The sequence below is a fragment of the Ceratotherium simum genome, chromosome 34 (genome assembly GCF_057802395.1).
Source record: "Ceratotherium simum simum isolate JZ-2026a chromosome 34, ASM5780239v1, whole genome shotgun sequence".
Classification (NCBI taxonomy): domain Eukaryota; kingdom Metazoa; phylum Chordata; class Mammalia; order Perissodactyla; family Rhinocerotidae; genus Ceratotherium; species Ceratotherium simum.
The window spans coordinates 812,766-835,768 of record NC_141933.1 but is presented as its reverse complement, the minus strand read 5'-3'; the positions used below and the strand labels follow the sequence as shown (position 1 = coordinate 835,768).

At 56.9% G+C, this 23,003-nt stretch overlaps 1 protein-coding gene across 1 annotated transcript in view; it reads left to right on the top strand.

Moving 5' to 3' along the window:
• Window positions 1-3,906, top strand: part of MUC5AC (mucin 5AC, oligomeric mucus/gel-forming) — a 34,192-nt gene extending 30,286 nt beyond the window's left edge. The window contains exons 46-54 of the mRNA XM_087422934.1: window positions 349-520; window positions 939-1,040; window positions 1,360-1,397; window positions 1,771-1,893; window positions 1,981-2,079; window positions 2,456-2,575; window positions 2,763-2,826; window positions 2,922-3,036; window positions 3,630-3,906. Coding sequence (XP_087279060.1) covers window positions 349-520; window positions 939-1,040; window positions 1,360-1,397; window positions 1,771-1,893; window positions 1,981-2,079; window positions 2,456-2,575; window positions 2,763-2,826; window positions 2,922-3,036; window positions 3,630-3,906 — 1,110 coding nt within the window. The remainder of the gene's footprint in view (window positions 1-348; window positions 521-938; window positions 1,041-1,359; window positions 1,398-1,770; window positions 1,894-1,980; window positions 2,080-2,455; window positions 2,576-2,762; window positions 2,827-2,921; window positions 3,037-3,629) is intronic.
• The last annotated feature ends 19,097 nt before the right edge of the window (window positions 3,907-23,003 follow it).

Genomic DNA, 23,003 nt, shown 5'->3' with positions numbered 1-23,003 from the left:
AGGGGACAAGACTTCCCCAGCAAGACTCAGGAGGCCTCAGTGGGCAGGAGCCCTCGGCCCTGGAAGAGTGTGTGGTTGCTGGCTGACCTCCACTGGGGGCCCCTCCTGCTCTGCTCGGACATTATAAAGGCGGAGGCGGTGGGGACAGGGGCCAGTCACCCACACAGCCCCCACCCGCCCTGTCTCCTGGTCCCCGGGGGCCTCCACCACCCTGCACTTGAAGCCCCTTCCCTCAGGTTCCCCCACGGTCCCTCAGCCGTGGCCTCCCTGCCCCCCCTCCCGGCTGCAGCTGCCCCCGGGACAGGCAGGGGGCCAACGGCCGGGGCTCACGTGTGCCTCCCCTTGCAGCCCGGCCACAACGTCAGCATCGACTGCCAGGAGTGCACCTGCAACGGGAGCACGTGGAGGATGAGCTGCCGCAGCCAGCCCTGCCCACCGCCCCCCACCTGCTCCGCACCCGGCCTCGTGCCTGTGCCAGCGGCCCCAGAGGCCGGCCAGTGCTGTCCTCACTACAGCTGTGGTGAGCGCCGGGCTCGGTGGGGGACAGGCCGCTGCTCCCATGCCTGTGGGGGTCACACACGCACTGGCCCAGGGCTGGCTGGCTTTGCCCAGGAGGGTCCTGTGTGCTGGCACCTGGGAGTGGGGCACAACCAAGGAGGATGGGACAGCACCCCCCCACTGCAGCCTCACCTGGTGACCCCAGCTGGCATGCTCTGGGAGTATGGGTGTGCCAGGGAGGGCAGGGGGCTCCTCTGCCCAGGCTGACAGGAAGCCTTGTCCCCAGGGTGGCCCACGCCCCCTGGAGAGCCCACCACCAGCCCCCTGGGCGGTCAGCACTGCTGGAGACCCCTGGGGGTGACATTAAGGCCGGGGAGGGGGGAGAATGTGTGCAGAGCGGGATGCAGGTCCCCTGAGTGGCCCCTTCCTGCCCTCCACAGTCTGCAACAGTAGCCACTGCCCTGCGCCCCTGGACTGTCCTAAAGGGTCCCGTCTGATCCTGACATACGAAGAGGGGGCCTGCTGCCCGAGGCAGAACTGCAGTGAGTGTTCCGGCCCAGTGGCCCACACGGTGCCAGGCCGATCCCTGACCATCTCTCCAGGCCACATGTTGGCGCTGCAGGCTGGGCACCCAGCCTCGCTCGGGGGTGAAACCAGAGGAGTGGAGGCTTGCCCACCGCTGGCCTGTCGCCCCGGGGCTGGGACACTCTAGCGATAAGTGTGGGCGCATGTGTGCTCAGGAGGCCGGCGGTGGTGGGAATGGGGCAGGGCAGGAGGGCTGGATGAGGTGAGGGCGGGGTGAGGGTGCGGGAGGCTGAGGGCGGGTCTCGTGACAAGAGTGGCTGTGTGTCTCCTGAACAGGCTGGACCGTCTGCAGTGTCAATGGTACCTTGTACCAGGTAGGAACCCACCGAGGTCAGGACCCCTGGGGAGCACGGGACACTGCCAGCTTCTCCCCGAGACTGGGTCTCCCAGCAGCACCTGGGCCCCTGCGGGTTCAGTGGGGAGGGACTCTGGAGAAGCCATGGGCTCTCCTGGGACCACAACTCAGGTCCCGATGTGACAAGGCCTCCTAGCCTCAGTTTCTCCCAGCCGGGCCCTCTAGAGCACGTGACCTCCATGGAGGCACAGCCTCGAGGCTCTGCCAGGAGGTGTCACCGAGGGTCACCCCAGGGTGACAGGTCGGCCCAGTGGGGGCTAGGCCTGGACGGGAAGGCAGGGGCCCCAGGCCCGGTCGAGCTCACTAACGCTGCCCGCACTGACTTTCCCCAGCCCGGCACTGTGGTCTCCTCAAACCTGTGTGAAACCTGCAGGTGTGAGGTGCCCGGCGGCGCCCAGTCGGACACGTTCGTGATCAGCTGTGAGACCCAGATCTGCAACACCTACTGCCCCGTGGTGAGTGCCCACTGACACCCCCGCTGCCCCTGCGCCCCCTGAGCACCCGGCCGGGGCTCAGGCCGCACGTCCATCCCTCCTCTCCAGGGCTTCGAGTACCAGGCTCGGAGCGGGCAGTGCTGTGGTGTGTGCGTGCAGGTGGCCTGCTTCATGAACGCCAGCGACAGCTCTGTCCACCTCTTCTACGTGAGTAGTGGCTACAGGGGGCAGCTGGGGGGCCTCTGGGCCTTGGGGTGAGTCCTGGGTGGGGTGGCCCACGGGATCCAGATAGGCTGGGGGCAGAGCCACTACACTCCCCTACCAGGTGTTCCAGGGAGGCTGGGGCCCAGGGCCAGGCCTCCCCATACGGAGAGCCTGTGAGGTGCACATTGACAGTGGGGGCTGAGTAGGCAGGGTCCTGGCATTGGGGCCCCTGGGCAGCCGTCATTGCAGGACATACACCTGCCCGAGTCCAGGGGGACCACCTGGAAGCCCACAGACTAGGGGGACAGACAGACAGATGTGGGGCCCTCCCTGCCGCAGAGGGAGGGACACTCACCCTGCTGGCCGGGCCTTCTTGCAGCCTGGCAAGTCCTGGTCAGACCCTGGCGACCCCTGTGTGACGTATGAGTGTGAGAAGTACCAGGACGGGCTTGTGGTGGTGACCACAAAGAAGGCGTGCCCTCAACTCACCTGTCCCTCCGTGAGTTCTGGGAGCCCCCTCCCCCCTTTGCCCAGTGTAGGCCGACAGGCCTGAGCTCCTGGACGGGAGTGGGGAGCCGCCCCTGCAGTGCCGGCATGAGCCTGGCCCGGCGCCCCCATTCCCCCACTTGTGGGTGGGCTTCTGAGAGGCCTCCCTGGCACTAATGGCACCCCCTCTGCCGGCACAGGACCAGGCTCGGCTGAGCGAGGATGGCTGCTGCCTCTCCTGTCCCCCGCCCCAACCCCAGACGAGTGAGTGGGCATGGCCCCTGGGGGTGGGGGCTGACTCCCGCCTGGGAGGCCCGGCTAGTCCTGACCTTCTGCACCGCCTCCCGTGTCCTCCCCAGGTTTGGCCTGCACTGTCCACGAGAAGCACGAGGTGATCCAGCAGCAGGGCTGCAACTCCTCGGGGCCCGTGCGCCTTGCCTACTGCCGGGGCAACTGTGGGGACACCACCTCCATGTACGTGAGCCCCTCACTCAGCCTGGCGCAGACCCCGTCTCCCCCGACCCCCAGAGGGCTCCAGTGGGGCAGGGTTCAGAGAAGATGTAACTGACATGTGGCACAGTCGGGCTGCCCAGGGCTCAGGGTGCTGGGCAGATGAGGGGTGGGACCATGAAGGGACAGGAAGGGGGAGCAGTAATTACGACCACAAGTGGCCCGAGGGGGAGGCAAGGGGCAAGCCGTGGGGTTTGGAGGCCGGGCTGAGGGGCTGGGGCCAGGGTCCAGAGGCCTGTTTGGAATCAGGCTCCTCTGTTTACTAAGACCCCAGACTCAGTGTCCCCCTTGGGGACTTGCTGGAGCTGGGCCTACAGGCTAGCGAGAGCCCACCATGCGTCCCCCCCAGCCCTGTGATCAGCTGCGGCATGCTGTCAGCCACAGGAGCGTTTACACCACAGCAATGGGCACATGAGAGCTGTTTGTTACCTCCGGCCAGCGCACCTCTGGGAGCTTATCGGCTGCAAGCTGGCTGGGTGGTGACTGCTGGGGTCTGCAGCTGGTGGGCTCGGGGCAGCTGCTGGCGTGGCACCTAGCTGAGCGGGCCCTGCCCACAGGTACTCCCTGGAGGCCAACGCAGTGGAGCGCAGCTGCATGTGCTGCCAGGAGCTGCGGGTCTTGCTGAGGAACGTGACCCTGCATTGCGCCGATGGCTCCAGCCGGGCCTTCAGCTACCCCCAGGTGGAGGAGTGCGGCTGCGTGGGCCTGCACTGTGACTCCCACGGTGACCGCTCAGAGGAGCTGAGGCCCGTGCAGAGCAGAGCAGAGCAGAGTCAGGAGAGAGAGCAGACGCGCCAGAGAAGAGGGGCCCGGGGGCCTGGGCCCCACCAGTAGACGCCCGGCGCCCTGTCCTCAGGGCCCAGGGTGGCGTCCCTCCTGGACTCACCAACAGGGACGTCCTCTATTCCCTGTGATCTCAGCTTCCAAGGCCAGTGGAACCTGAGCCCTCGTCCGGGTGACCTGAGTCTAGGATGCACTGTCCACCTACCTCTTCCCTCTCCAGGGTCCAGCGGGCCCTGGACATGCAGTGGCTCTGACCGACTTGCAGCCACCTGCTCGGGACCAGCCTGGGGCAGGCAGGCTCCTCTGGCCGTGGGTCCAGCCTGCTCTTCTAGACTTAAGTACCACGTAAGGGTCTTATCAATGATGGTCACTCGGACATGGTGATTGGCTGCTCAGCCGGCCACCAGGAGGCAAAGCCTCCCCTATCTCGGCCCTGGGCCAGTTTCATAAATATACTTGGAGCATTTTGCAACTCATGGACTCTGTGTGATCTGTAAGCTTGTCCATAGAACCCAGGAACGGGGTGGGGGCAGACCTGGGAAGAGGCCAGCTGCCCCACACTGGGCAGCCTGGGGAGGGCCACCTGCTGCCTCCGTCTGCTGGTGGGAGAGCGTCCATCCACTGGGACGGACAGAGGGAGTGAGTGGAGGAGTGGATGAGGGAGAGTGTGCCCCGCCTGGGCTTCAGGACGTTTACCTACCCAGCTGACCACATCAGATGCAAGAGGGCTGCACCTGGCGGACGGAGCCTCCTGGGGGAGCCTCCATCTCCCTCCACAAAGCTTCTGGACCCACCCATCACACAGATGCTGAGCTTGGTGTGTGTGTGCATGTGCACAGGGAGGCCCCCGGGAGACCAATGCCCCGCAGAGGGGTGGACGCCACCTCAGGAGTCTGTCACTCCCCTCGCCCGGCCACCCTCACCCCTGCCCTGAGAACATCTATGTTCCTAAAGCCCGCCCGTCTTCCTTGGGTGGAGGGGGAGCCCCCACACTCCCAGCAACATGCCGGCCTCAAGCTGATCCTCGGCCCCCCAGGAGCACCAGGAGGGTGGGCAGGGCTGGCCCCTCGCTCGGAGGAGCTGGCCGGGGCTCTGGAGGCAGTGCAGGGCGGGGGTGGGGTGTGGAGGGAGCCCACCGCTTGGACAGGACCAGCACAGGGAGCAAAGAGGGGCAGGGCCAGGGAAGCCCGTGGTCAGCCCCGGGTCCAGGCCGTGTCCTGCACAGGGCTTCCCAGGGGGTCCCGAGCTCCCCCAGCCCGAGTGTGGGGAGGGGGCACTCAGAGCTGACCAGCCAACAGGGCCAGGCGGCAGCTTGCTGACCCTGGTCATTGCTGGGACATCGGCCTGGGCTGGACACTGACGAGGAGGGGGACTGGCAGGCTGGACAGTGCCGGCCACAGGGGGACATCCTGTGGATGGACACTGGGCAGGGGGCAGATGCCCAACCAGGTGTCCTCCGTGACAGCAAGATGGGATGGGCTCACTGTCCTCCTGCCTGCACCACAAAGGGAAACTGAGGCCCGTGGAGGGCGGAGTGCCGCAGGTCAGCAGCAAGGACACAGGAAGCTGGTCCCACGTCCCCTCGTCTGGGTGGGCAATTTGCCCCGCCCTCGTCCTGGAATTAGATGCCCACTGCCTCCACCTCACACTGCCTCACTTACAAGACCCATGCCCGGCCTGGGGTGGGGCGGGCGGCACTAACCTTCCAGCTCCAGAACGCGGCCGCCACCAGGTGGCAGCACACCAGCCCCTGCGCCTGGAGCCGGCCTGGGGCTTGGGTCAGGGTCTCCGTTTCTGTCCTCAGTGGCTGGGCTGTCCCTCAAGGCCAGCCCTGCCCCCAGCATGGCAGGGGAAGCATGGAGGGGAAGGGGCTGCCTAGGGTCTCAGGGCCACAAGGCCCCTGGGTGAAGGCGGGGACAGCCCTTTATAGTCTACGTGGCACACCCACCTGGACAGCGTTGCCCCCTCCACCCCTGCCCACCCTGTCCTGCCATCCAGGTCTGAGCATGAAGCGCCTGGGTGCCCTGATCCAGTCCCCCAGCTGTCGCCTGACGTGGCCGTTTGCTTGGGCTGTGTGGGCAATGGAGCTGACCCCTTCTGTCAGCGACCAGGTTGGGGCAGAGGGGATCCTGCAGCCATGACCTTGTGACCCCTCAGGGCCAGGCCAGCCCCTTGGGCCCAGGAGACAGCCTGAATGTGAGGTGGACAAACCCGGCCATGGGGGGGCAGGTCACTCACCGCGGCTCCCAAGGGACGCCCTGCTTGGAAGCAGGAAGTTCTGGGCCCTCGGGCTCTGGGAGCCGCTGCTCCAGTGACCGGCTGACCCCACAGCCATGGGCGGCACCCTAATCAACGCCACTACCCCCCCGAGCGGATTGGGTGTCCGGCTGGCCGCCTCTTCCTCTCCGGTGGGATGGACCTGCGGTGACTAATCCTGCACCCCCCGGGGAGCACCCCCGCCCCACCTGGACTGAGGCCGGGCAGCAGGAAGTAACCAGAGAGTTACCCCCCACCCCTCCCCCGCCACCGCAGCCCCTGGCCGGTTCTGCAACCTATTGTGTCCAGAAAGAGCCACAGAGCTGGCATGGCTCATCAAGGCTGCCATGGGGCTCTGCCCACAGGTGAGGCTCCTCCCGGCCTCGGCCTGGGCCTCTTACCCCTCCTGGACACCGGGGGGGGGGGGACATCTTGTCATCTTGCTAGGGTGGGGACATGCAGCTGCAAGAGGCTCCAGAGGGCCAGGGCTGGCCTGGGCAGCTCACAACCCCGCCTCCCGCAGCCCCCTTGGAGTCAGCCTCTGGGGGGCATCCGTTCGGGTGCTGGATGAGATGCTCATGGTTCTGAGTCTTGCTCCTGTCTGATGGAGAAGGGTGTCCCACCCTCTGGCTTGAGGGCCCAGGTTGGGGGCCAGCTTATGCCCAGATAAAGGGATGCCAGGCGCTCTCGGAGATGGAAATGCAGTGGGCAGGGACACAGGACACCGGGGAGCCTGTGACCGCGGTGGGCAGGTCGGGTGGCAGCCACCTCCTGACCTCTGCCCCCAGCATGCCCACCCCACGCCAGAGTCCCAGCAGCTGGCCCAGTCCTGGGCACACGCAGGCCGCAGCTCTGATCCCTTCAGCCACAGACCTGGGCTCTGGGCAGCGGGCTGACTCTCAGAGAGACCAGGGGTGTCCGGCACCTGCCTGGCTGGGGGCAGAGCGATGGACACAGTGGTGTCAGGGGTAGCCAGCTACACCCTGGAAGCAGAGACCCGAGAAGGATGATCTGGTTGCCGGGTGAGGACTTTCTGGCTTGGGGCAGGGGCAGGAGGGCAGGTGGCAGGCGCTGGCCAGCCACCCCGTGCACAGCTCCTGCTGGATGCTGGACACACGCATCTGCCCTCGCGGTGCACCGGGTGGCCAGGATGGCCTTACAGATGGGCGAGACAATGAGGGTCGCCGGGCTGGCAGCGGGCCGGTCCCTGCGTGAGGCCTGGACACATCTCAGCCCAATGACACACCTTGTGCGCAAGAAGCTGCAGGAGAAGCGACCGCCTGAGAAAGCTCCGGAAGCAGCGACAGCTGGCGCGGCCGGACCCCAGGCAGCCCCGAAGTCAACGCCGTTTCTCCACACCCTCTGACGCCACGGGAATGCCGTCAAAACGCACCGAGCTCTCGGAACAGGAGCCGAACACGGCAGGCGCGGCTCCGAGCGTCCCCGTGATTGAGCGTGTGCCCCGACGAGCTGCGCGGGCGCGGTCCTCCGAGGAAGCTGGCAAACTCATTGCAGAGTCTGCGAGGACGTCAAAGATCCTCAAATATCCGGGTCAGCTGTGACAAAGAAGAGCAAAGAGGGCGCTGCCTGCCAGCCGGCGGCTTCCCGCCAACCTGAGAAGCAGGGGGCCCTGGAGGTGTGCAACATGGTGGCCCCCGTGGACTGAGGGAGCCACTGCCCCGAGGGAGAGCCTGCTCACCAGGTGGTCGCCGGCTCCTGTGCCCCTGCTCGCAGACCCCGGAGTGCTGGGTGCGGGGGTCACAGCGCGAGCCGGGCCAGCAGAGTGGACAGATCACTCGGAAGAAGACCATGTGCTGGTGCCACGGGGAGTTAAGCGGGAAGGGAGAACTGAGAAGCTGGGTGGATGTCTGGATTCGGCGGCCGACCTATGAGGGCGGGAGGGAGCCCGGGCACGTCTGGGGTGGGAGGCAGTGGTCTGGGTGGAGGTGATTGAGCTCTGCCTTGTCCTTCAGATGACCTCCTCCCCAAGATTGGGCAGCTGGGGGAGGGGCTTGGGGGGGGACAGGAGCTCCACTGATCTCTAGACGTCCCAGTGGATGGGTCGGGTGGGCAGGTGGATGTGTGGGTCGGCGGCAGGGCAGGAGCCAGGACTTGCTGGGCTGTAAAGATAGAGAATGTTGGAGATACGTGGAGCTTACAGCTCTTCAACTGTGGGGTCCCCAGAGAAGTGAGTGCAGATGGAACAGAGGGAGGGGAGGGGAGAGGGGAAAGAAGGGAGGGAGGGAGGGGAGAGAGAGGGAGGGGAGACTCCGGATGGGAGCTGGGAGGGGAGGGGAGTCCAGGGGTCAGCGTAGGAGAGGTGGTCTGGAGGCAGAGCCGGGAGGAGAGGAGTGCAGGTGGGTGGAGCGGCCAGAGGGCAGGTGGGCCTCCTCCCGCTCTGGGCTCCAGGTTATTCAGGACCTCGGAGGGGAGGACCCGAAGCCACAGAGATGACGTGGGAGGCGGTTTCTGTGACCCGGAAGTGGGGAGCGCTCCCTTCATGGAGATTTAAAACATGTGCTGTACACAACAACTGCGGGCTTTAATGACGTAAGCCACAGATTTGTGTTCACGTCCCAGTGCGCAGGGTGACCCGGAGGGGAGAGGCCAGGAGCAGGTGTCTGCGGGGACGCTGTCTGCATCGGTGACTTTCTCACCGTAAGCTCATAAGTCACCTGGAGGCTCCCAGCCAGGTTTCCGCTTCTTTACAGACAGAATGAGAATAAAACTTCGGTGTCTCTGTTATAAAGCCTGTGTGTCCCGGGAAAAATGTATTTATGACTGAAGTTCCAAAGACTGTGGACCGCGTGACCTGGAAGATGTACAGAGCTGCAAATCAAAACTGACCTAAAACCACACAGAGGGTGCAATTTTGCACGTTTCCGATGGGGGAGCAGGGGCTGGGGGGTGACGAGATCGTGAGAAACTGCCTGACCGGTGACCAGCCCCTGGGGCTCAGGACCTCCGCTTGCCCAAGGTCCACCCTAGGGGCCTCAGGGGCCCAAGCAGGGAGCTGCCTGGGTGGGGCTGGCAGGAGGTGTCCAGGGAGGGTCCTCAGGACAGGTCAGAGCTGACGCAGCCAGATGCCAGCCGGCCCCACCTCCAAGGCAAACAACCTGGGCAGTCCCCAGTGGGGCTCAGGAAGTCGGTGCCTCGGGCAGAGAGTGGGTGGCTGAGCCCACTCCCCAGTCAACAGGCTCCGAGGGGGCCGCCCGTGACCGTGCCAAGCTCAGGGCACCCCTGTCCTTCTATGAGCACCCCATCCCCATTCAATGAAGGAGCAGATAGGGTGCCCTCAGGGCCCCCAGCCTGTCGGTGAGTCCAACCCACCCTCAGGGACCCCGTCTGAGCAGAGGACTCTGCCCACTCGCAGGCCACGAGGGGTCAGAAGTCCCCGGGGCATGGGCAGCCCCTCCTCCCTGCCTGCCCCCTCCAGCCCTGGGAGCACCACAGCTGAGCACTGAGCACGGAGCCAGCCTCACGTCCCCTAGACTCAGTCCCTCGGGGCCCACGTTGAACCCATGGGAGGGGGACTTCCTGCCCTGTCTCCAGACCTGGTCCCTTCCTGCACCCCCAGCCCTTGGCCTCCAGCCCCACGAGGGCAGCTCCTGGTCTCAGCAGGAAGCCGGGGCCAGGGGATCCACCCTTGGTATGGGGTCTGTATTTCCCGCTAGCCCCACCATGGACGAATTTCCTCTCGTTCAGTGGCCATGCTCTGCCCTCCGCTGGTGGCTCCCAAGCTTCCGCAGGTCCACAAGAGGACCGTTCGGTGTCTTGTGAAAACCAAGAACTCACATCCTGCAGAGAGCAGCCCTGGCAGGGACCCCCACCTGTGGGTGGTCTGGGAAGTAGCCCCAGTGCAGTGAGGTGGTGCCACGGTCCCCAGAGCGTGCAGGTGGCAGGACCTGCCCTGGGCCCGGAGCCGAGCCACGGTCCCAGTGTCTCGCCCCCCACAGCAGGCCGTGGCCTGTGCCCGACTCTTGAGGCCACCTGCAGCTCCCCCAGGACCTGCCCCTCCTCCCAGGGGGGCCACAGACAGTGGTCCCGGGTGGTCCTCGTTACAACTCTGGGCATCGGGGAAACCGAGTCTCTCCAGCAACGGCCGGATTGGGTTTGCAAACTCTATTTCTGGAAAAATGAGGGCAGTTGCTCACTTGTTTGCACCCGGGTGTGCACATCACTCACCCCAGTCCCTGGCCTGATGTGCAGACGTGGACACGGGGGTGGGGGCACCAGAGCCCCAGGAACGAGGGCAGGGGCTGCTCAGTGAGGCAGAAGCCCCTCCTCCAGAGACTCGGCCAACCTACGCTGGGCAGAGAGCCTGGCTCTGGTCCACCCACACACTCACACACATGCGTGTCCGGCTCACTGTGCACGCCCCTCGGGGCCTCCTCTGACCACCAGGACCCCGCCGTGTGCCGCCCCCTCCTGTGAGCCTCTGGCAGAGAGCCTCTTACTTGAACACTTACAGTTCAGAGTTCAGGTTTTCTGACCGCTTACCTCGGGCCACTCTGACCCCGGCCTGTAGTTTCATGGCCCAGGCACTGGGGTGTAAGCTCCTGTGCCCCCTGGTTCGTTCACCCCACACCCACTTACTGAGCATCGGCCACGTCCCAGACGCTGGGTCACGGCAGGGCCCTGACAGAACACACACAAGAAGGTATCCGGGCGCGAGGGGACCCCCGTCTGCCTCCCCAAAAGTGCAACAGAGCAAAGTCGGGGGCTGGGGGATGGCCTGCAGTGCGGGGGCTGTACCCTGCTTCTCGGCCTCCCCACCCTTGGGCCTGAACCAGGACGAAGGTGGCGTGGCCCAGGACGGTGCCATGTCCCTGGCCTCCCTCTCCTGTCGCTGGTGACCACTGGTCACTGGGCCACGAGGCTGGTGGGGGGGGCCGGAGGGGGAGGGTGTGGAACTAGGCGCCTCTCTCAGCACCGGCTGGGGGGAAGGTGGCCCTGGGCCATGTGGGGCTGCGGCAGGGCCCCTCTGCCAACCCTGTGGGTGCTGAGTCAACACTTGGGTTCCTGGAGGGAAGGGAGGGCCTGTTTGCCCACTGACAGTTGGTAATCTCTGCCGGCGACCAGGACATCACAGCCCCCTCTGTTTGTTCTCCCTCACACTGTCTTAATCCTGAGCAAACGTGGGCCCTGGGGCCTGCCTCTGACCTTCTCCTCTGTCCACACCTGCCCTGCCCACATTGGGGTCACACTGGGCCATGTCTGCCCCCATCGCCCAGGCTCTGCTCCCTGGGGCGAACCCCTGTGGAGCCTCCCAAACCCTGGCCCTGTAGGAGACTCACCAGGGCTGGAGGGGAGGGGGGGTAGGGGAGGGAGCACCTCTTGCACCTGCCTTAGGACCTGCCACGTCACGGGCCCCTGGAACCACGGGGCCTCTTGCACGTCTGCTGCCTGCTCAGGCTGGCTCTGCCCAGAAGATAGAGCCACTGCCCCTCCCCCATTCTCCTCCTCCCCCCTCCTCTCTCTTTCCCCTTTGCCCTCCCTCACTACTCATCGCCATGTCCACGTCCATGTCCAGCTGGAGCTGCTGCAGCGGTCCCCCACTGGCCTCCCTCTAGTCCATTCTCCAAATCACAACCAGCATGGAGCTTTCAGAGAACTTTTTATTTTGATATGATTTCAAGTTCATGGATAAGTTAGAAATAGTAAAAGAGCCCCGTCTGCCCATCATGTGGACTCAGGAGTGTCTGCATGTAGCTCCATTTGCATTACTCTTTGCTTTCGCACGTGTGTGTACATCCTCCCCCCCGCCCCCTGTAGTTACATGACTTTTCTGAACCACTTGTGTTTAAGAAGCGTGCCCTTCACTCCTAAATAGTGGGTGTATGTCCCCAGAAACAGGGCAGGGGTCACACTCAGCTGAGTCAGCAGTAACATGACATCACCCTCCAAATCGCAGCCCTCAGTGGTCCGAACCCCTCAGCCGTCCTGATTGTGTCCATTGCAGCTGCTCATTTTCCCAGTCCAGGACTTGATCCAGGACCCCATGTCACAGGAGCGCTTTCTCTTTAGTCTCCTTTAATCTGGAATCTGTCCTCAGCCTTTCTCCGTGTTTCTTGACCATGACCTTTTGGAGGGGTGCAGGCTGGTAATGTTGTGCAGCACCCTCAAACCTGGGTCCACCTGCAGTTTCCTCATTCTTAGGTCAGAGTATGCACTTTAGCAGGAACAACACAGAGTGAAGCTGTGTCCTTCTCAGTGCATCATGTCTGGAGGCACATGATGTCAATGGCACCCATCACTGGGATGTCCACCTTCATCACTTGGCTCAGGAGTGTCTGCCATGTTTCTCCACTGGAAAGTAACTATTTCCCCCTTGGAATTAATAAGGGTCTTGTGAGTTGCTTGGGGACCATGGAAGTGCCCCACTCCTTCTCGGCCTGTCACCACCAGTGTTAGCACCCATCAACACTTTCCTAATCACTTCCACTTTTCTTAGTTGGCATTCTGCTGTAAGAAGAGCTTTCTCTTCTCCCTCATTTATTTTTCATTTATTCATTTATATCAGTATAGTCTATGAACTTCTATTTTCAGAATGCATCTTTTAAAAAATAGAAATCAATCAGGAAAATGGTGGACTAGGAAGCGCTAAGCTCTCATTCCCCACAGAAACATTGAAAAAAATGAGAGAAACTGTCTGAACCAATTTTGTCAGAGCTCTAGAGGACAGTCAAAGGTTTACAGCAACCAAGTTAACATCCCATCAAGAAAAAGTCATCTTCAAAATGGGAGGAAAGTTTTGTGGCATTTTTACTCACCTTTGCACCATCCCAGTGCAGTGGCAGTTTTGGTCTTGAATTGCCAGCCAAGTTCCCATTCTCCCCTCCAAAAAGAACTCAGAAGGAGCAGAGAATATCATATGTGCAAATTATTGTGGACATCTGTTCTAACCCATCTAGTGGATAACTGAAGGACTGATGCAAGGTGCTCATCTCCGTTTTGCTTAACTTGGGACTCAGGTGGCAGAAGCAGCATGTACTGCTCATAAAAGCTGCTCGGTTACTACAGACCCACAGACTCCTGGGCAAGAGATTACAGGTGGGGACATACAGCAGTCCATCTAAGGCCTGGAGAAGTTGAAGCAGGACTCTTTGGGAATTTAGGACATTCGAAAGAAGCCATGTATATGCAGAATTTAGAAAGCCACACTCATGCCCAGGCAAAATTTCACCTTGGCTGATCCCTAGGCTCAGAGCAAGTCGACCTGAGCGTTGAACGACTGCCTCACCACAGAGCCAGGCTGTAAAGACTGAGAAAGCTTCTAATATTCAAGGAAACTCTGCAAAAACATTAGCTGAACAGGAGCTAAAGGAACAGAGACTTCAGTGATCACACAAGACAAGGAATATTCTGTAAAAATTGTTTGGAAAAGTCTCAGAAGAAATGGACCACTATGGCCTTCAACAACAGAAAAAGAAAGAAAGAAAGGCAGGAAGGCAGGAAGGAAGGAAGGAAGGAAGGAAGAGAACAGGAAACACGGGAGAAGGGGAGAATCTGACTTCCAAGGTTATCACATTACAATAGTCAAATCCTCAATTTTCAACAAAAACTTACAAGGCTTACAAAAAAACAGGAAAAGATGGCCCATTCAAAGCAACAAAATAAATAGACAGAAATTATCCCTGAAGAAGTCCAGATATTAAGCTTACTAGACAAAGACTTTAAAACAACTGTCTTAAGTATGCTCAAAGAGCTGTAGCAAAACATGGACAAAGAATCAAAGGAAATCAGGAAAACGATGCATGCACAAAATGAGAATATTAACAAAGAGATAGAAATTATTTTTTTAAAAAAAATAGAAATCCTGGAGCTGAAAAGTATAATAACTGAAATGAAAAACTCACTAGGGGGGCCACCCCTGTGGCGTGGCAGTTGAGTGCGCATGCTCCACTGCTGGCAGCCCGGATTCAGATCCCGGGCGCACACCGATGCACCGCTTGTTGGGCCATGCTGTGGCGGTGTCCCATATAAAGTGGAGGAAGATGGGCATGGATGTTAGCTCAGGGTCAGTCTTCCTCACACACACACACACCCTGAATAAATAAATAAATATTTAAAAAAAGAAAGAAAAATTCACTAGAGGGGTTCAACAGCAGATTTGAGCAAGCAGAAGAAAGATTCAGTGAACTGGAAGACAGAACCTTTGAAATTATTAAGTTTGAAAAGCAGGGAAAAAAAGAATAAAGAAAAGTGAATAGAGCCTAAGGGACTTGTGGGACACCATTAACCGGGCCAACATATACATGATGAGAGTCCCAGCAGAGAAGAGAAAGGGGCAGAAATGTTATTTGAAGAAATAATGGCTGAAAACTTCCAAAGAAGCTCAACACATTCCAAGTATGATAAACTCAAAGATATTGACACTGACAATTATTACAATCACACTATTGAAAGACAAAGACAAAGAAGATACTTGAAAGCACCCAGAGAGAATCAACTCATCACATACAAGCCATCCTTAATAAGATCATAACTGATTTATCATCAGAAATCTTGGAAAATAGAAAGGCAGTGGATGATATATTTGAAGTGCTGAAAGAAAAAACAGTCAACCAAGAATTCTACATCTGTCAAAACTGTCCCTCAAAAATGGAGAAATTAAGACATTGTCAGATAACAAAAGCTGAAGGAGTTCATTACAAGTAGACCTGCTCTACAAGAAATGCTAAAAGAAGCCTTTCAGGTTGAAATGAAAGAACACAGGACAGTAAATCAAAGCTGTATGAAGAAATAAAGATCTATAAAACTAAATATGTGGGCAAATATAAAAGCCAGTATTACTGTAATTTTGGTTGTAACTCCACTTTTTATTTTGTACAGGCTGTAAAAGACAAATGCATAAAATAACCATAAATCTGTGTTATTCGGCACAAAAGGTATAAAGATGTAATATTTACAAATACTATAAATATATAAATATATAGGAGCAGAGGTTTTGTTTGCAACTGAAGTTAAGTTGGTATATATTCAATAAGACTGTTATAACTTTAGGGTGTTATATGCAATCCCACATTAACCACAAAGAAAACATCTATAGAATATACACAAAAGGAAATGAGAAGAGAATCAAAATTTGTCACTACCAGACATCAACAAAACACAAAAGGAGGCAGTAATGGGGGAAATGAGAAACAAAAGCTAGAAGACATACAGAAAGCAAATAGCAAAATGGCAAAGGTAAGTCCATCCTTATCAGTAACTACTTTAAATGTAAATGGATTTAAACTCTCCATTCAAAAGGCAGAGATAGGCAAAATTGATTAGCAAAAAACATATATCCAACTATATGCTATCTACAAGAGACTCACTTTAGAACTAAAGACACACAGGTTGAAAAGTGAAAGGTTGGAAAAATATTCCATGCAAATAGTTACCAAAAGAGAGCTGGAGTGGCTACACTAATACCAGACAAAGTAGACTTTAAATTTAAAAAGTTTACAAGAGACATAGAAGGATATTATTTATTGATAAAAGAGTCAATTCAACCAGAAAATATAACAATTGTAAACATATATGTACCAAACAACATAGCCTAAAATAAGTGAAGCAAACATTGACAGAATTGAAGGGAGGGATAGATAGTTCTACAATAATAGCTGGAGACTTCAATATCTCACTTTCAGTAATGGACATAACAACCAGACAGAAGATCAATAAGGAAATAGAGGACTTGAACAAAACTCTAAACCAACTAGACCTGACATAAATATATAGAACACTCCACCTAGCAATAGCAGAATACACATTTTTCTCAAGGGCATATGGAACATTCTCCAGAATACGTTATGCTCCAAAACAAGTTTCAATAAATTTTAAAGGATTAAAATCATACAAAGTATCTTTTCCAACCACAAAGGAATGAAGCTACAAATCAATAATAGAAGGAAAACTATAAAATTCACAAATATGTGGAAATTAAACAACACATTCTTAAACAACCAATAGGTCAAAGAAAAAATTAATAAACACTTACTTGTGTGTGGTGACGGGTTGTAATTAGTACTTGGGTGGTGAATATGATGTAATCTATGCTGAAATAGAAGTATAATGATGTAGACCTGAAATTTATACAATGTTATAAACCAATGTTACTCCAATAAACAAAAATTAAAAAAAAAAGAAAAAGAAACACTTAGAGATGAATGAAAACAAAACTAAACAAAACAAAAACACAACATACCAAAATTTATGAGATTCAGCAAAGGGAGTGCTGAGAGGGAAATTTATAACTGTAAATGCTTACATTTAAAAAGAAGAAAGATCTAAAATCAATAATCTAACTGTATACTTTAAGGAACTAGAAAAAGAAGAGAAAACTAAACCCAAAGCTAATGAAAGGAAGGAAATAATAAAGGTTAGAGCAGACATAAATAAAATAGAGAATAAAAAACAATATGGAAAACCAACCAAACCAAAAGTTGGTTCTTCTATTTGTCCAAAGATGGGTAGCAATATTTGTTATCTATTTAAATACTTTCTGGAATTTTGGAAAGTGCATATCTATAACATGATATTTAAACTTTTAAATGAATTAATTTTAAGTGTAATTGCCATTCTAACTTTGTATGTGAAGTCAAGTTCATAATAAAGCTGTTACCATATATTAAAAAAAAATCAACAAAATTCACAAATCTTTAGCTAGATGGACTAGGAAAAAAGAGAGAAGACTCAAATTACTAAAATCAGAAATGAAAGTGATATTATTATCAATTTTACAGAAATAAACACATTATAAGAGAATACTATGAAAAATTTTATGCCATCAAATTTGATAACCTAGAAGAAACTCACAAATTCTTGGCAACACACACTCTAATAAAACTGACTCATGAAGAAATAGACAAACTGAATAGAACTGTAACTAGTAAGGAGATTGAATCAGTAATCAAAACCCTACCAACAAAGAAAATCCCAGGACCAGAGGGCTTCACTGGTGAATTCTATCAAAAATTTAAAGAAGAATTAACACCAATACTTCTCAAACTCTTCCAAAAAACTGTAGAGGAGGGAACACTTACTAACTCATTCTATGAGGCCATCATTAACCTGACACAAAAGCCAGACAAAGACTCTATAAGAAAAGAAAGCTACAGACCAGTATCCATTATGAATATGGATGCAAAAATCCTCAACAAAATACTATCAAACCAATTCAGAAGCATAGTAAAAGGATTATACACCACGGTCAAGTGGGATTTACTCCTGGAATGCAAGGATGGTTCAACATACAAAAGTCAACCAATCACCACATTAATAGCATGAAGGGAGGAAAACTCACATGATCATCTCAATTGACGCAGGAAAGGAATTTGCCAAAATTCAACACCCTTTCATAATAGGAAAAAAACACTCAACAAACTAGGAATAGAAGGAAACTATCTCAACCTAATAAAGGCCATATATGACAAGCCCACAGCTAACATACTCACTGGTGGAAGACGAAAGCTTTTCCTCTATGATCAGGAACAAGGCAAGGATGCCCTCACCCACCAGTCCTATTCAATACAGTCCTGGAAGTTCTAGCCAGAGCAGTTAGGCAGGAAAAAGACATAAAAGGCACTCAGATTGGAAAAGAAGTAAAACCGTGCCTGGTCACAAATGACATGCTCTTATATGTAGAAAACTCTAAAAATTCCACCAAAAAACTGTTCAGGCTTGTTGTGGTCTGAATACATCCCCCCAAATCCATATGTTAAAATCCTAACCCCCACAGGTGATGGTATTAGGAGGTGGGGCCTTTGGGAGGTGCCTACATTGTGAGAGTGGAGCCCCCATGATGGGATTAGTGCCTTACAAAAGAGGCGCCTGAGAGATCCCTCACCCTGCCGACTTTGCAAGAAGTTGCAGTCTGCAGCCCAGAAGAGGGTCTTCACCAGAACCTGACTTTGGGCACTGTTGGTGGGAACATAAAATGTTGCAGTTATTGTGGAAAGTAGTTTGGTGATTCCTCAAAAAGTTAAACATAGAATTGCGATATGATCCACTCATTCTACTCCTAGGTATACACTCAAAGGAACTGAAAGCAGGGACTCAAGCAGATACTTGTCCACCTATGTTCACAGCAGAAGTGTTCACGACAGCCAAAAGGTGAAAACAACCCAAATGTCCATCATGGATGACTGGATAAACAAGTTGTGGTCCATCCATACAGTGGAATATTAGCCTTAAAAAGGAAGGAAATTCTGACAGCTGCTACCACATGGATGAATCATGAGGACATTATGCTCAGTGAATAAGCCAGACACAGAAGGGTAAATATATATGATCCCACTCGTATGAGGGCCCCAGAGTTGTCAAATTCATAGACAGAAAATAGAAGGGAGGGTGCCAGGGGTTGGGGGAGGGGGATTGGGAGTTAGTTTCATGGGGACAGAGTATTTGTTTGAGATGATAAAAAAGTCATAGAGATGGATGGTGGTGATGGTCGTACAACACCGTGAATATGCCTAACACCACTTGACATATACTTAAAAATGGTTAAAATAGTAAATTTTATGTTATGTACATTTTACTACAAAACAATCGTCCCTTATGGTTTCCCTGCTTTAAATGCTCCAACACACCCCACGTCCCCAAATTCGGAGTAGACCCAAGCCCCTCTCCTCATCTGACCTTGGCCCTCCCAAGCCCTCTCTTCTCCCTGGGCCCCTTCCCAGCTGCACCAGGGGCCTACAGACCCTCCAATGGGCCATGTCCATCCCTGCCCCGGGGTCTTTGCACCTGTTGTCCCCTCTCTGGTGGAGCTGTTCCCCTAGTTTGCAGAAGCCTCCCCTTCCTTCCTCTCAGCTGTCGCCCCATCCCTCACAGAGCCATCCTCTCTCTTGCTTCCTTCCTTGCTGCCCTAACCCATCACGTGCATTGTAAGCTCCAGAGGGGCAGGAACTTCGTTCTCCTTGTCCATGTAGATCCCCACTGCCCTGGCAGTACCACCTGGGGCTCATCAGAATTTCCTGGAAGGAAGAAAGGAAGGAGGGAGGGAGGGTGGGAGGGAGAGAAAGAGGAAGAGAGGGAGGGAGGGGAAAAAGAGAAGGAAAGGGATCTGTGTGAAGACCAGGAAAAAGGAGACCTGGTGGGGTTCTTCACACGTGGCGGGGCATCCTGGGGGAGAGGATCCACGTTCCTGTGCCCCGGGAGTGGGGTTGGGGGAATGGGCACCACCCTCCCCACAGTGGGCACAGCTTCAGGGACTGGGTGCCAGGTGGAACATGACCTGCCCATCCCCCCCACAGCTCACTGCTCCCTGGGAGACGCGGCCCCCCAGTGGGGCTGTCACGGCCACCTCACTGCACCTCGCATCCCCGACACAGGGTGGAGAGCTCAGTCAGGTCTGTCGACGGACAAGCAGAGGGTCTGGGGGACCGTGATGGTCCAATGCATCCTCCACCTGTTTCTTCTGGAGCAAGCTGGCCCCCGAGTCTCATTGGAAAGGCCCTGAGTGTGTTGGGGGCAGGGATGAGGCCCTGCCATCCCAAAGCCCAGGAGAGAGGGGCTTGTCACCCACACGTGGGGCCTGGGTGCTTCCCCACCGGATTACCCTCCCTGCCTAGTCATACCACTGGGCTGCTCAGCTCATGGGGAGTGTGAGCCCCTCGGGGCATAGACCAGGGCTGCTAGGAACCCCATGGTTCCCACCTATCGTGGCCACACAGCCTTCTAGGGAGCAGGAAGCAGCAGGGGTAGAAGGCCCCATCTCCAGGACAGCCCAGGGTCCCCATCTTCCTGGACCCTCCACGGTGCCAGAGGTGGAGCTGGGCAAACAGCCAGCACTCAATAAATGCCTGAGGCGTGATGCATGCCAGGACCCTTGTCCTGAAATCTGCGCTGCTGTGGTGGGAGACGGAGGAGGCACGAGCTGAGAAGAGGCCCTGGTCTTGCTGGGTGATCCCCAGCACCTTCCAAGCCCTTCCAAGTCCACCAGGGTGGTGGGCTGGGCTGGGGCAGTCTGCCTCTGTGGTGAGGGGTCTTTGTCCACGGGTGGGATCACGTCTACGTCTGAGTTGTGTGGTCACGGGTCTGTCCACAGGTGGGATCATGTCCACCTCTGGGCTATGAGTGGTCAGGGGTCTTTGGCCACAGGTGGGATCATGTCCACCTCTGGGCTATGAGTGGACAGGGGTCTTTGTCCACGGGTGGGATCATGTCAACCTCTGGGCTGTGTGGTCAGGGGTTTTTGTCCACAGGTGGCATCGTGTCCACATCTGGGCTATGAGTGGTCAGGGGTCTTTGTCCATGGGTGGGATCATGTCCACCTCTGGGCTGTGTGGTCAGGGGTCTTTGTCCACGGGTGGGATCATGTCCACCTCTGGGCTGTGTGGTCAGGGGTCTTTGTCCACGGGTGGGATCATGTCCACCTCTGAGCTGTGTAGTCAGGGGTCTTTGTGCACGGGTGGGATTGTATCCACCTACGAGCTGTGTGGTCAGGGATCCTTGTCCACGGGTGTGATCATGTCCACCTCTGGGCTGTGTGGTCAGAGGTCTTTGTCTGTGGGTGGGATCACGTCCACCTCTGGGCTCTGCGTGGCGCAGTGCCATCCTCTGTCCTGGCCGCCCTCTGGACTACATGGGCTGAAAGAGGGACAGGGCGTGCCCATGTGGGGCAGATTCCTGGCACCGTCCCTGACAGAGCCCTCCCCGAGCTCCAGGAGGCCGCTGGCCCCAGTCCTCCTTCCCGGCAGCGGCTCCCTCCTTTATCCTCTGTTCTCGGCTCCCTCAAGTGTGAAGAGGTAAAGACGCTGAGCAAACAGGCTGGGCTCCCAGCCGCATCCGGGATGTCCCAATAGCTGGGACCCTGACGGCCCCACCGCCATCGCTGCCCGAGGATGTGCTCATGGGAGGGATCAGGGCAGCCTCTGCCCCGTGGCACTGCCGGGTCCTCTCCTCACTCATTCTGTGCATTTACTGAGTGCCTGCTGTGTGCAGCTGTGCACAGATGGGAGAAGCCCCTGCCCGCAGGGAGCTCTCCTTCAGGGTGGGGGTGGCGAGGGACGGGTGATGCCCTGAAGAGATAACGTACATTTGAGCCCTGAGACCAAGGCGCCCAGGGCTACTTGCGTGTGTGGAAGGTGAGGGCTGCCCCGAATGGGGCTGGTGGGTCCCTCTGAGGGCTTCGGGGTGCTGCCTGTGTCAGGCCACCAAAGCCACAGCTGGGGGTCCAAAGATCCCCCTGCTTCCTTCCTCTGGTGGAGGAGCCAATGGTCCAGGCAGCGTGCACTCCCCACCCACAGGAGGGACTAGGTGCCATGGCATTATCGAGCACCGGCTGTTTGCCCAGCCTGTGCCTGGAACACGGGCAGGAAGGCCAAGGAGGACAGGATCTGTCTGGGGCCCAGGCACAGCCACAGCTCAAGAGCACAGGAGGGCCGGGCAAGGTCTTGAGCCCACCCACCAGGCCTGTCCTTCAAGGTCCCCTGGCCCAGATCTCCCTCGGAGGCCCCTCCAGTCGTGCCCTTCTGCAGTGGGGACAATGGGGCTGGATATTGGGACCCCGAAGACCCCAGCCCCTTGGAAATGACAGTGACGATGAGGGGGGGAGCTGGCGGGTGGCCTGAGGTCCCCGGGGTCCCGGAAGTGCGCAGGGAGCAGTTCCACGACTGAGATCCCCGTGCCTCCTGCCTCAGCCCAGGGCCCAGGTTTGCAGTGCTGCGGACACAGCAGGCGTCCGGGCGCCAGGGAACGTGGGCCACCTCCAGTGCAGGGGCACCCTGCTCCTAAGACACCGGGACCCAAAGTGAAGAGCATGTCCGGGCCTCCTGCAGGCCTCCGAACACGTGCGGCCTGTGCAGCCGGCGGCCATGCTGAGGGGTGACAGTTGGCAAAACGCGGCAAAGCTTTTAAGAAGGGTTTTCCCTTTACCCCAGAAATTCCACATCTGCAAATTCATCCTCAGAAAGACGCAGGAGGAATACCAGGTGCTCCCCCAACCTGGAACCTGCCCGCGCCCGGGTTGGGAGGGGGGCTGGTTACAGCCATGGGACCCTGCGTGTCTCCCCGGCCATCCTGCGGGCTGTTCTCAGACACGCTCAGGAGTTGGGGAAGGATGCCAGCATCCCAGCGCACCACGGGAGGGGAAAGAAGACAGGCTGATGGTGGCCTCAGGGCCTCCGTCTCCCCTTGAACTTGAACTTGGTGACAGAGAGGAGCCCAGAGACCTGCAGGGGGCACTGCTCAGCACAGCTGGGGTCTCTGGGCACGGAGCCTCCTCCCAGGACCCTCATAAGCACCGCAGACAGGCGCCCCGCCCTCCTCACATGGCCATACGCTCCCCTAGCTGAGCAGGAGCCCCAGGGCCTCTGCTTGCCAGGACGAGCGATGATCTCACAGCCTCACGGCCCCCTCCCCACTCCTCGGGGACAGTGAGCACCTCGGGCCAGCTCCCCCAGGAGCGGTCGGCCCCTCCCCTTCAATCCCACCTCTCGGCCTGGTCAGGCTGCCCAGAGGAGCGCGACGCAGGGCCTGCTGACCACCCTCCCTCTTCAGTGAGCGGGGCTGCAGCCAGGCAGGACCCCGGGCGGTCCGAGGCGGCCCTGCTTTGTAGGGAATTTGCCATCTACAATGGGCCGCCAGCACCACCTTCCTGGCCCAGGCGGATGGCCTGTCCCCCCTCCCTTCTGATTCTCAGAAGCTTCTGGGGGCGGGGGTCCTGCGTCTCCGGGGCCCAGAGCCACAGATTCTTCCTCCTACAGGCCTCTTGCCTGCCACGGCCCCTCCCCAAGAGCAAACACACGTGGCTGGCGCGGGGGAGAGGACGGCGCCCTGCGCAGCCCAGGAGCTGGGCGCCGGGCCAGGGCTTCCTGCTACTTAAGCCCCAGGGCCCCCAGGGGAGCGAGCACCTTGCCTGACTCCCTCCTCGCCTCCCGCCCACCATGCCAGCCCCCGGG